We start from the raw sequence: 14,011 nt of genomic DNA on the forward strand, positions 1-14,011 counted from the left end.
TGGTCAGAAGAGAATACATTCAACAATACTGCTTTAACAGTTTATGGCCACATGAGGACAACAGCTGTTGAAATGATGGAATAATGTTATGAATCATTCAGACCACAATGACCAGCTAAAGTCAGGCCATGTGAACATCTGGCCACTCAATACTGCCCGTGGATCACAATTTAAAACTGACTTTATATTTCTAAATGTCAGTGTTTCGAGTGTTTTCATACATTTCTGACATAATTTTCTGCAGTATTGGAACATATCTTAATCTGGAGTGTGTTCATGTACGACACTAGGCGCTGAATGATTACAATTCTTGTTTATATAACTTCTCAATATTGGCCTTTGAGTCATTTCAATATATGCATAATGTCCATTATCCTTCAATATCAGACATGTAAATCCTTCATGCGTCACACAGCTGGGAAATGTACAATGCAACAACAAAGAGAACAGTGCAAAACAATCAAGATTAGCAGACTAACATATTTGATGAAGAGGCACGCACATGTTAACGTATTCAAATGTAAATAAAAACAGATCCATGGTGAAAGAAAAATGCTCGTGGTTCCCCTCTTTCTGCAGGAATGCTCCCTGTCCTCCTGCTTGCTGGGTGGATGCTGGCGCTGTCCGTCCCTGGCACAGCGTCTGAGTCGGCCACGCTGCGGTTTCTGGGCCAGACTGACTTTGTTGTCAACGAGAGCGAGGAAGCGGTGGTCCGACTGGTCGTGGAGAGAGTGGGAGACCCGGTCAATGTGACTGCTTTGGTTCTGGTAGGACATCTATGCACTCACGTGAACAAAACTCATCAACCTGTCAAGTATATCTTGTCTCTTTTTAACCACCTTGCTGTGTTGCTGAGCCTCCACCTTTATATGTCTAGCGAAGATCAGGATGAATGACCTTTTTCCCCATGGCACACAGCGGCCAGTAAGCAGTTTGTCTCTAGAAACGGTTTTGAAATCTCTGTTGGTTTAGGCTTTACAGCCTCCACACGAGGTGTCAGCTGCTCACAGCTGGTGTCCGGTAAGGAGAGCTGACCGGGCAGTGAATTGTGGTTGGGGGGTTTCCTTACTTCTTGATACCTTTACCAGATTTGCACATGGATTATTACACCTGAGCTGCCATAGTAGTTGATATAAGAGTGTAACATCTGGCTTCCTTCCCGGAAGTCTAATGGGGAAAGACAGAACTGAGGATCAAATTGAAACTTATTAAGAGACGTGTAAACATACTTATCTGCTGTTGGGAAGAGATGAAACGGTCAAAAACCTCAAGCCAAGGCATGCCTATTCAAGGAAAAAGTCATGTACCTGCTGCATCTTAAATTCACATCAACCTTTCATCTACTGTGCCACATTCTTTCCATCTTTCCTGTCTTCATTTACCACCGTCAAATGGATGCAAAAAGTACTTAAAACCGACAAAGATTCACAAAAGAAACAGGAATCTTTGTTCATTTCAGTAGTGATTAATCGATTTGAGTCTTTTCTTGTTTCCCCAGCTTGAGGGAGTGGACACAGGGGATTTTGAATCCATTAATGCGGCAGCCTTCCTGCTGTCCACTGAGTCCAGTAAGACCATCTTCATCGCTGTGAAAGATGACAACCTGCCAGAAGCCGATGAGACCTTTACCTTCAACCTTAGATTACAGGTAATTCCCTTTTGTTTGTTCGCAATGTCTTTGAACTGGATTTGGTTTTCTTTCATGGTTTTTGGATTGACTCACTTTCCTCCTCAGTCCCTTCTCTCTGCAACACGAAGTTTCCTTCCCACAAAGTGCTTTAATTCTGCCCCTGCCTGACCGTCTTTAACCCTCACCCCATCTCCTAAGCAATAGAGAGTGGGGACCAAGACCACAGTAAGCCTGGGAGAGTCTGAGCTCCAGGGTCTTTGATGTGTGTGCCCCACAGGGCTTCTCCAGGGCTGGTCTGGGTGGGGCTAAATGTTGTTCCCCACTAAAAGACACCTTTGTGAGCAGAAACTAACTTTGACAGCCACAGCCCCACCACACAGAAGATTAAAGTGATTCCCTTATTCACCGTCCCCATTCACTTCAATGGGCATGTCCGTTCCGAGGATTTCATTTCTGTATGTCGTGTGTTCGCCATTGCAATTGACACTCTATTGTTGATGAAAGCTCAGTCTGTTACAATGAATGAATGGATTTACAACTCCATTTAAATAAAACCTCTTTCACTTTGTCCAGTTACTGTTGTAAAAAAGATTTAAAACAAGAACATTACAGTCTTATATTTAGGGTTAGCATTAGCATTAGCATTTGTGTTGGCGTTAGGGTTAGGGTATACAACAGATTTAGACCTTTGAAAGTGAACTTGTTTCTTAATGGGTAAACATTGTAAATGATAAATGATCAATTGAATCACCATCCAAGCCCAGGATGCCTCACACCTAGAGACTGTCTCCATGGTTTCACGAAGCCTTTAGCTGTCAGGTGTGATTGATGAGCTGGGAGCTGGTCCTGCTGTCTGCCTGTCTCATCCCTCACTAAAAGACCAAAGACAAAGGTCGATGTGAATCAGCGATTTAAGTCCACAAAACGAACAACAACAACTCCGAACAGCTGTCAGCAAGAGTGACTTTCTTCAAAACATTTTCAATTTGACGCTGCATTTTTGTGACATCTGGTTCAAATCCAGTAGCGCGAGCCCGTATTTAGCGTGCTACCAAAGTGAAAGACCAGATGAGGCCCACTTAGCCCTGCTGTTTACACTACAGAGGAAACAAAGCTTTTGCCAAATGCTACCCTATCAGTTTACCGAAGGCCTGTCTGGAGGATGGATGTGCACTACAAGGGGTGTCATGCATCAAGTGCAAGTTGGAAATAGAGGGTTGATCAGGGTTCATTTATCATTTCTGACAGTTTAAAACCTGCTACTATTCGTTTTAATTCAAATATGAATACTCAGTGGCGTTTCTATATGTACAAAAGTGGTGGGGCACAAAAAAGTCAGATGTCTATATGTAAGCTTCTGCAGTGAGGTTCATGGCTGGTGAGGCTCTGACTCTTCAGGGTTACAAATATTATATTTTGACCGAAATCAAATATAATATTATTTCACAAAACACACAGTGAGTCAGAGCATATAAGAGCAGTGGCTGCAGAGTTCATGATAAGTTACCTGTGTGTTACAATCCTGGCTTTTTAAGTCTGTTTGAATCACTCCTTATTTGAATGTGATTGTTAGGGTTAAGGTTCGGTAAGTGTGTGAGCAGCTTCCTGGCTCGGTCAGTGTCTTGGCTTTGTGGCAGCGTGTGGATTCAGTGTCTGTGAGTTGACCGCTACAACAGCTCAGCTGCTAAAGAAAGCTCTGCTACAGCTGGAAAAGCCGTGTTTGAATAGAGGGATAAACGCAAGAGGCCTAAGCCCTTTCTTTTTATTCGTTGTCTCCTGTGTCTGCTTTCACCTTAGAATGCCAATCACTTGCATACAGTTGTTTTGCTTGGAGCCTTTAATTGGACTCTGGAGGAAAATAAAGTGTATGTTTATCATACTTAGTCAAACGTCTCATTGCAGCACATATACTAATTATCCTAGGCACGTATGTTAGTTTTGTTGCAAAGGGATTTTAAAGGTCACCTATTTATGCAAAATCCACTTCTTCATGTCTCCTCTACATCAACATGTGTCCCCTCTTCTTCATGTCTCTTCTACATCAACATGTGTCCCCTCTTCTTCATCAACATGTGTCCCCTCTTCTTCATGTCTCTTCTACATCAACATGTGTCCCCTCTTCTTCATGTCTCTTCTACATCAACATGTGTCCCCTCTTCTTCATGTCTCTTCTACATCAACATGTGTCCCCTCTTCTTCATGTCTCTTCTACATCAACACGTGTCCCCTCTTCTTCATGTCTCTTCTACATCAACATGTGTCCCCTCTTCTTCATGTCTCTTCTACATCAACATGTGTCCCCTCTTCTTCATGTCTCTTCTACATCAACACGTGTCCCCTCTTCTTCATGTCTCTTCTACATCAACATGTGTCCCCTCTTCTTCATGTCTCTTCTACATCAACATGTGTCCCCTCTTCTTCATGTCTCTTCTACATCAACACGTGTCCCCTCTTCTTCATGTCTCTTCTACATCAACATGTGTCCCCTCTTCTTCATGTCTCTTCTACATCAACATGTGTCCCCTCTGTGGAAAGAGATTCTGAAAGTCTCAGGAACAAAGATTCTCTCTCTTTTTGATCCATTTCTATAAAAACCTGTCTGAAAATGAGCTGATCAGATTTTGGCCACTTTATGATGTCATAACGATGTTTTGGCTTGTGTAGCCATTAGCCAATCAGCAACCAAGGTACCCCCCCCCCCCCACCTTATCACCTGAATCTCCTCCTAGAGCACCATTCACACCAACGCAACTCCAGTTAAAGCTCCGTGCTAGAGCTTTTCAGGTTCAGAACCGGTTCTTCGGTTTAGCTCCGGCTCTTTTCACACCGCCCAGAGTCCGACTGGTGCTGCGTAACCGTTTGCGTGCCTGCTTCATAAAGCCAAACCGTGCGGAAACCCCTCAGCTCACACCGACAACAACAACAATGGCCGATTGTGCTCCAGCTTCCTCTGTACCTCTTCAGAAGACCAGATTCCCAGTAAGTAGCTGGTCTCTTCAGTGGACCACTGCTGCTTGTTAAGTTTCTCCATCGTTGTGTACAAACTGGATAAAACGCCGGCTTGTTGTTGTTGTTCAGGAGTTGATCTGCCCCCGCCTCGACGTAAGCGTGACGTATGCGGTGCTTTTGTTCTAGCCGGAAAAATTGTTGGTGCTTGAAACGAACCGGATTCCGGAGCTAAGAGGCTGCTCCGCTGCAGTGTGAACAGGAAAACCCGGTGCTTTTCAAGCTCCAGCTCCGAACCGGCCCTGAAACACCGTTGGTGTGAATGAGGTACTCGAGCACCATTGTGTTCTTTTTAACCACATATCTCTCAGAGGGGAGGGGCTCTTTATTTTCATCTAAAGTAACAGACAGAGGATCAGCACTCTGTTTCAGCACAGGGCTGAAACAGAGGGGATTATGGGTAAAGCTGCAATGATCTGTTTGGTGGTTCGAGCCATGTATATATAAAGGTTCGAGCCAATCACTTCAGAGACATATTTTGTATATCTGAGAAAAAGAAAAAAAGTATAATAGGGGACCTTTAAAGTTTTGGTTAATGTATTTTTCACTTCAGCTCCAATGAAAGGACAGCTTAGTCATGCGATGCTTGTAAAAATGTTGCTCAATTGCAGAAATCTTGGGAAGTTGCACCAAATAACAAGGCTGTGGTTTTTCTTTTTAATGGTCTTCAGAAAAGTGGAAACTCTCTTTGCACGTTTTTGGTTCTTTTTCTCAAGTTAAAATCTCACATGGTGTTTTGCTGAAGGCGCCGTGTGATTGTAAGCCTGGTGAAGTTTCTCAGGTCTTAGTGCCGAGTCACAGAGCACCGGCCCTGAAGAGGCGTCCCGCTGTGAGCTAACCTGACAAACCAAGCAGGCTGAGAGCAGCACTTCCTGTCTTTGTCCCCTCTCACCGGGGACCCTCAGTGGGAGCACAGAAATTAAGTAAAGACAACGGGTAATGCTGGCGTTCTGGTTTTTCACATGACCCCAAGTGTCAGTGGGAGGTTAGGATGCATTCAGGTACATACTGTAAGGCTTGGTTTCATCTGACCATTTCAATTCTCCCTGCCTTCCAGAGCTCCTCTAATGGTGTGGCAGTGGGAACACCAAGCAAGGCAACCATCACCATCCTGTCCAACGACAACGCCTTTGGAATAATCGCCTTCAACTCAGTAAGAAACCGTCATCCAAACACATCTTGTGTTCATTTCTTTCTTCACTTTTGTCTCGTCTTTTAAAGTGAATCACGTATTTCTAACTATAATTAATCCTACATCAATTCATCATCGATCATTAAATGGTATAATAATGCAAATGTGTGAACAACACAAGCTTTGAGTACATTATTTGAGAATGGGACGCCTTTTAAATGATAATAATACTGATGATGATAACAATAACAATGAACAATGATGATACAAATAACAATGAAATTAAATATATGATATTGTTATAAAATAAATATGTTGATTTTTTTATAATTTCATTTCATTGATATAGTGTTTTTCTGACACCTCTAAAAAACATTTCTTGCAAACATTTATCAATGAAAAAATTATATCCCTTTTTCTGTATTTTAAAATATGAATCCTTCTCCAGTCATTTTGCGCCACACTGTATCAGATTTTTTTTGCCACATTAACCTGCAACTTCACCATAACCATGCACTTATATTTGTGGGTAATTACCATGTTAGTAAGTAGTAGTAAGTAAAGGGTTGCGGGTGGAGTTATTTGGAACCACTGCTGCATTATGGGGTTTACTCATGCTTGTGGTTGTGGGAGAATTGACCCTCTCGTGGTTGTGGATCCTGGGGGTAATTAAAGCCACAGAACTCCCTGGATTCACTTATCAGGGGAAGTTTTTAGCGTTTCCATGGCAGCGTGGTATAACAGTTTGCCCTGCTACCCCCAGATGGACTCGGATGCTGGATAATGATTTGGCTTTGCTCAGAATCAATAAAGGCCTCCTGGCATCGGGACGAGTGTTTCTGTTAGAGCGCTAAATTAATTCCTTTATGCCGTTTATTTTCTTCTTCTTTTGTTTTCCTCTTGAATTTCTTTGGTTTTGGAAAATACAACGGGTATTGTGTTTAAAAAGAAAAGGGGATTTAACTTTCAAATGTTAAGACCACGATAAAGACTTCAAACAATAGTGAGATTGAATGTTTTATTTACTCTCTGTTGCCATGGGATATAGTTTTGTCTGCTGCATATATAGCTTTGATCACGCTCCTTTGTCTCTTTTAATTAATTATTTTTAAAATGTGTATATTAAGTACTGCTGCCAAGGTTCTACATACAATATCACATTAAATATCTAATACATTTATAAATGTAACCATATAAACATTATACATTATGTGATTACTATCATGCGAAATGAGAAGCATTTATAGTTATGTGTAGAAGGAACAAAAGTAAAAACACTGACCACAAAACATAAACACTGTTAGAACAACTCAAAATAAAGTCAAATTAAATCAAATATTCTCTTATAAAGGATTGGGTGTGTTGCTTTGTTTCATACTTTATTGTATTTTTATAGTGAATACAAAACAGTTAATTAAATATGACTTATTGGTATTGCCTGTTTCACTGCCCCCCCCCCCCCCCCCTCTTCATCTCAGACTGAAGAGGTTGTAGTCGATGAACCAAGAGGAAGGAGCCATTTTGTGCCTTTCACCCTGATCAGAGAAAAAGGAACATTTGGGACTGTGACTGTCAACTATGAGGTGAGAGGGCCGTGCCCTGACTGTACACAAACATAGACTTGTGATTATTGCACATGACCATATATTAGAAAATAACAGGTTAATCAAACACACGTAATGTAAGTACATTACATTTAAATGTCCATGTAAAACATTATTGTGGGTCTCACACTTCCTGTTCAGATCTCTGAAGGTCCAAACCCCGCCATTGAGGACCTCAGTCCAGACAGGGGGAACATCACCATTCCTGTGGGACAGGCTGTGGTGCACTTCAGCATCCTCATCAAGGATGACCAGGTACTGACCGAGCTCTGAACTAAACCATATACTGTTTGGTTATTTTTCATATATCAGGAGAGATTTTGATTGGTTGTATTTTGAACATGTATTGTTGCATTTACAAAATATCATTATCTACGTTACCCTGATGGATGTTCAATTGTCAAAGTCTGATAGGAGCAAGCAGATTTTACTTATTCAATTCTATTAAAATGTATTAATATATCCCCATATCACAAAACACATTGTTTTCAGAGGGCTTCACAAATCAACAAACATGAATGATAATGTAAAAACAACTGAGAATATAGTAACATGACAAGATACATGTGAAAATACCAATGAATGGGTACAAAACACAATGACACACATACACTTAGAATACAGTAATTACAATTCCATAAAATGAATGAGGATGATTAAAAGGGAGATTAAAACCAGTCCTAACTGTACGCTGTACTAAAGAGGAACATTCAGAGTTATTCAGAGCTTTTAAACATACAATGATCAATTGTACGTGAATGCTTTTCCTTTTCGTATCGGCCAGATCCCAGAGGATGATGAAGTGTTTTCGGTCAGGCTGACAGGCGTGGCAGGTGGAGCTCTCCTCAGGTCCAACGCCAGCAGCGTCCAGCTGAGGATCCGGCGTAACGACAGCCCGCTGAGATTCTCCCACTCTGTCATGGCGGTGCAAGAGTCCGCTGGAGTCATCGCCCTCAATGTGACCCGCGGGCGGCTGACTGAGGACGGGCCGCTCATTGGCTCCGAGGACACCGAGGTTCCTTTCTCTCAATATGTGTATTCTTTTACCTATAGATTGAACTCAAAAAGTATACAATGAGGCTGCAGAATTTGGAAGAAAATTACTAGTATTGCACTACTCCATTTTGTTTTTTTATGCAGCATTAGTATACAATTTACCATTATGTATATCATATCTATTTAGGTCTTAATGCGTGGATATATATATATAAATATGTCTTTGATTGTGTATATACAACATATTTGCATATATTTGCATACATATGTTTTTGTATTCGGGATTGTGGGAAACGGTATTTTGATCTCTCTGTCTGTGCACACAAACTGAAAGATTGACAATCAAGTTGACTTTGAATAATTATGAACAACTATTCTGTCCTCAGGTCTCTGTGGATTACATGGTGGTGAGCGGTGGAGGACAGGGCAGCGCCTCACCAGATGTGGATTTCCTCGACCTGCAGCCCGTCAGGACGCTGACATTCCCCCCGTTTGTCTACACTGCCAGCCTGCTGTTCAAAATCACCGATGACGCCGTGCCAGAAATCGCAGAGTCCTTCCACCTGGTGCTGCTGGAAGAAAGCCTCAGAGGGGACGCCGTGCTGGTTTCACCCAATGCTGTGCTCGTGACCATCGAGCCCAATGACAAGCCTAACGGTGTGCTGTCAATCAGCAGCAGCGCAGCCATTCAGCCAATCGCCATCAATGAAGACCTGACACGGAGGTGGATACCTTACAATGTGTCTTACTCTGACGACATTTGTGTTGTATCATATGGAAACATCTTTAAATCCCGTCTTAAAACCCACCTCTTCTCCTTGGCATTCAGAAACAAGTAGATTGTCGCTTTTATTTGCTTTCAGTGGTCTATTGTTTTTATTATATGGCTGTTATTTATTTTTTTAATTATTACGTTTTTCCTGGTTTGTTTTGTGTTCGTATCTTGTATTTTAAATGTATTTATATAATGTTGTGTGAGCTTATCTCTCTGTACAGCACTTTGGTCTAAAGGTTTTTAAAGTGCTATATAAATAAAGTTGGATTGGATTTAACCATCTTCTATCGTCCCCTCTAGATTTGAAGGCCTCATTGTTGTTAGAAATGGAGGCAGCTATGGGGCCGTGTCTGCAAACTGGTCCATCTCGAGAAACTCCAGCGACCCCTCCCCAGTTTCAGATGATTTGACGCCTGCAGCGGGGACGGTGAGGTTCGCTGCCGGCCAGGTGACGGCTGTGATTCCTCTCGACATCGTGGGGGATGATCTGCCTGAAGAAGCAGAGGCTTTCCTCCTCAAGCTGCTGCGCAACACCACGACAGGAAATGTGGAAGTCGACGAACCAATGGAGGTCAGTGTTGAGGAGACCTTTGATATGCCAATTCCTCTGTCTCTTCAATGAAGACAGAGAGTCGCCAGTGCTTTTATTTGAGAGGCAGAGCTGAAGGGGGAGACAGATGGGAGGAGCTGTGAAGAGGAAAAGAAGAAACCAAGATAGTTTTTATCAAACATATTGCCCAGCTTATGCTCTTATGTACTCAGTATACTATTTTCTACTGTATAAAAATAAGTGCATTAATGCGTAACCATGAACCAGTAATCCGATTTTTCTCTTTAATAGAGAAAAGTTACCTTTCTCTGTATCCTGATAAACGAATGCCGTGACATGCATTTAGTTTATTTATTGTGTTACTATAATGTGTTTGTAACAGGGAGAGACACAATGCTGCACTTGTTCCCGAACACATCCTCCACATGTTGTGCACGTGTGAATGCTTGTGTGTGACCTACTGTAAGTACAGTGGCAAACTTGGCACATTCTTCAAAAGTCAAACTCTTACAGTGTGTCACTTTGCGCTGTGGGTGTTCCCTCGATGTGGCTGCAGCAAAACAAAGCGGAAACAGCCGGCCCTCTGTGTGTGTGTGTGTGTGTGTTCTTTTTTAGAAAGCGTGGGCAAAGTGGCGACAGGTTTTTTATAGCTCCCATCTTTGTCCAAGCCTCTTGGCCATGTGTTAAAGCAGTGGGCAGATCTAAGCCGTGTTTATATTGAAGGCATGAGATGAGACATCACGTGTGCACACACACACACACACACCAGATCACCACCTGAAGTTGTGGGGTCTGTTTACCACCTGTGCACAAAGAGATGACTCAGCAGAAAATACCTTGAGGAACACATAAACCATTCTAACAGAGGGACAAGTTAATCAGTGCTAATTGAAATGAACTCTAAGATATTTAACCGACAGAGCAGTAAATCGGCTAGTGTGAGCACGCCAGGCAACGCATCAGGGTAGGATGCAGGGAAATGAGTGAGCCTGAGTTTAAATGCTCATTAAAAACGACTCTATCCATCTTAGCAGAGTTAATTAAAGAGGATGCTTCTCTAAAGTTAGCTCAGGGCTCTTTATTTTTACTACGTTAAGTCTCACTTATATTCTTTCCTCTCTCTGTTCCTCACCTCTACTTTCTTCTTTTGCTGATACAGTCTTGGTTACACAGCAACAGGATGCACAACAAAATCAGTAATTGATGGTAAATGTGGGCTTCATGTCAATTACCCCCTGCCACCCTAAATATATATCACCTTCCTCCTCCCTGCAGTGCCTCGACTGGAAGAAAACGTGTGAAGTGAAGCTATTTTTAGCTCAATTTAAACATTAACTTTTTTTTTTGGCTTCGATGCTAGCGTGCACTTGATGGACATTTTGTTGTGTGGAAATGTCAGACAGACAACAGGGACCATTTGAGGCAGTGGCTCAGTCGGTAGGGACTTGGTTCAAGTCCTAATCCGAGCAAATAAATACGGTGTGTGGACTCGTAGCTAGAGAAGTGCCGAGTCACCTCCTGGGCACTGCCGAGGTGCCCTTGAGCAAGCCACAGAAACTCCAGCTTTGCATACCTCCGATGCATGTGTGTATTTACTGTTCTGTGTAAATTCAAACCAGGGGGAAAAAAGTAGGGGATCAATCAAGGCTCATCTTTTTCTTCAACTTCAATAAGTGGCAAGGTTAAGGTCAAGAGACTCACAATGTGTTTTTATTCATTCTCTCAGTTTGAATGTAACATATGATATGCCTATTTCTTTTTTCCAATTTGTTGTTTTCCTTTCTACTCTTTGTTCTGATGTCCCTCCGCTCTGCCCAACAGATGGTGTTCTACATCCAGGACAGTGACGATGTCTACGGGCTCTTTCGGTTCGACCCGGCCAAAGAGCAAAGCATCCAGAGCCAACCTGAGGGCCGCTTCCTGTCGCTTCACTTCCTGCGTGACGGTGGTACACTGGGTAATGTGTCTTTGACCCTCACCGCCCTCTACATCCCTGCGGGCCCGATCGACCCAGCACTATCCCGGGACCGGGTTCTAAATGTTAGCAAAACTGTTAACGTCCTGTTTTCACTCAAACGGATGGTGCACGTCATACTGCCGATCAGGAACGATGCCTTTCTGCAGAATGGAGCTCATTTCCTCATACAGGTAACAATGCTGGATGAAATATTGGCTTATATATCTTTATTTTCTCTTTTAATGACATCATTTCTTATTGCAAACCAGGCAAAGATGTGCTCTTTTTTCACTTAATGGCTAAATCAGTGCCATCCGAGCTTGAAGTGCCTCATTTGCATGTGTGAATGGTTTGACACTGGCACTTAGATCTGGCATGTTGCTATGGGATTTGCCCGACTGTCCAACGCAACAACACCACCTAGCTCCTCAAGCAAGCAAGAAAAAGGAACAAGAAAAGCCTCCTTCACATTCTGAACCGTCAGTCAAACACTTTTACGTGAATATAACAAAGACGACGTATTTAAAAGCGATAAGACATAAAGGACCTTGGTTAAGAAGTAGCTACATTTTGATTTATTATGCTACCGATGTGAGCCTTTTAATAATTGAGTTTCTTCATCTGTGTCTCCTAGTTGAACACTGTGGAGCTGGTTGATATCAGACCTATGATTCACTCACACAGCCCGAGGTTTGGGGGACCTCTAAACCTGACGTTGACGGTCACCCCTGACATCGCTAACGGGGAAATCGGCTTTACAAGTAACACCACAGTGGTGGTCTATGAACCAGAGGACCGCAATACCAGCACAGTAAGACATGACCCTCTACCAGTTGACATGGCTCTTATGGCTTTCCATAAACCTAACCCTAAAACTGCATATGACTAAATTGTTAGATGATTTGATTTAACTTTACGGTGTTACATTTGGTACATAGTGTAGTTTAATTGTCTACATCGGTATCATTTGGTCAAAACCTTTCCCTAATATCTTTGGTGACCATGTCTTTGGTGCTGCAGGTAAGCCTTCCCCTGCGTCGTGACGGGACAGACGGTCAGGCTAAAGTCTTCTGGAGTCTTCAACCTATCGGAGACAATCGTGCGGATATAACTGTGAAGGACCTGGAGCCTCTGAGCGGCTCTGTGGTCTTCCTCTCCGGGCAGAGCGATGCCTCCTTCAACTTCACCATCATGGCCGACAACATCCCAGAAGTCAACGAGACCTTACTGCTAACTCTGGACAGGTAGGGATATAAAACTCCAGGGAAAGTTGTCATGGAAAGTGGAGCAGGGGAGGAGGCGTTAACATACAACAGAAAAATGCTTTAATTTTAAGACATCTGGGGTTCCAGTAGTGTGATATATCGGTGTTTATATAAAATAATACCTTTTTGAACATTAAAGCATGGAAACGAATAAGTCCAAGACAGACAATACATCAAACAGGAAAAGACAGGAAGTACAGACGGAAGACATTTTAAATAAAACAAGAAACTTAAAAATGGATCAAGACAAAAGTCATCTTTAAGCACAATAATACCGTACTTTTCGGACTATAAAGCGCACCTGCATATAAGCCGCAGCAGCTAAATTGTCCGTCTGTCTTGCTCTCGTTCTGTCTCTCGGTTCCACTTTTACTTTGGCGCGCTACCTGTCTCACTCTTTTCCGGCCTCCAGCTTTTCCTGCTGGAGCCCGCCCCTTAGAGGTGGCGGGCGCGGACCGGTCCTAGAGCCCATAGAGTTAAAGGTGGTTAATTTTACCTGTAAAATCCATAGATTTAGGAGGTTCCCTAGTGGCCGTTAGCTGTACAAAAAAAAATGGGGAAAAAAGTCGCGGCTTATAGTCCGAAAAGTACGGTAATTGTTTATTTTGTCCATTATTATTAATGCATATTAGACCCTCCTGGTTTATAATATTAATTGTAATACAATAATGTTTGGCAGCTGGTATCATTTAAGTTGTAGAGCCAACTGTATGGGAAGGATGTGTGGGTGCTATCTCATCCCATCTCTGCGTTGGTTTTCTGGAGATATGTGTGTATTTGTGGTTTGGGGGGGGGGTTCATCTGTTGCTCTGATGAGAACGGCAGCTCTCTCTCCCTCCCACTCCTCCCCCGCAGGGTGGAGACTGCACGCTTTATAGTGTACTTCGGGTAAGTAGAGAGTGGAATGAACCCGGGCCTTTTGTGTGGCGTGAATCAAGACTTTGTTTTTCAGAGAAGGGCCCACTTCAGGATTTCTGGGCCCTTTGGTTGACGTGGGGATGAGGGGCTCTGGGTTTAGGGTGGGGGGGTTTAGTGATGGTGTGAAAAAAGGGAACCCAAAAGAGAGTGGATGTTGGGAGTAAATAGAGAATCTTCT

The 14,011-nt window shown here is 42.8% G+C and overlaps 1 protein-coding gene across 1 annotated transcript in view; it reads left to right on the top strand.

Moving 5' to 3' along the window:
• The first annotated feature begins 581 nt into the window (after nucleotides 1–581).
• adgrv1 (adhesion G protein-coupled receptor V1) overlaps nucleotides 582–14,011 on the top strand; it is a 167,874-nt gene continuing 154,444 nt past the window's right edge. The window contains exons 1-11 of the mRNA XM_034092068.1: nucleotides 582–767; nucleotides 1,499–1,648; nucleotides 5,694–5,789; nucleotides 7,247–7,351; nucleotides 7,514–7,627; nucleotides 8,157–8,387; nucleotides 8,755–9,092; nucleotides 9,444–9,714; nucleotides 11,515–11,841; nucleotides 12,285–12,461; nucleotides 12,671–12,894. Of these exons, the coding sequence (XP_033947959.1) occupies nucleotides 582–767; nucleotides 1,499–1,648; nucleotides 5,694–5,789; nucleotides 7,247–7,351; nucleotides 7,514–7,627; nucleotides 8,157–8,387; nucleotides 8,755–9,092; nucleotides 9,444–9,714; nucleotides 11,515–11,841; nucleotides 12,285–12,461; nucleotides 12,671–12,894 (2,219 nt within the window). The remainder of the gene's footprint in view (nucleotides 768–1,498; nucleotides 1,649–5,693; nucleotides 5,790–7,246; nucleotides 7,352–7,513; nucleotides 7,628–8,156; nucleotides 8,388–8,754; nucleotides 9,093–9,443; nucleotides 9,715–11,514; nucleotides 11,842–12,284; nucleotides 12,462–12,670; nucleotides 12,895–14,011) is intronic.

The sequence above is a fragment of the Pseudochaenichthys georgianus genome, chromosome 9 (genome assembly GCF_902827115.2).
Source record: "Pseudochaenichthys georgianus chromosome 9, fPseGeo1.2, whole genome shotgun sequence".
Lineage (NCBI taxonomy): Eukaryota > Metazoa > Chordata > Actinopteri > Perciformes > Channichthyidae > Pseudochaenichthys > Pseudochaenichthys georgianus.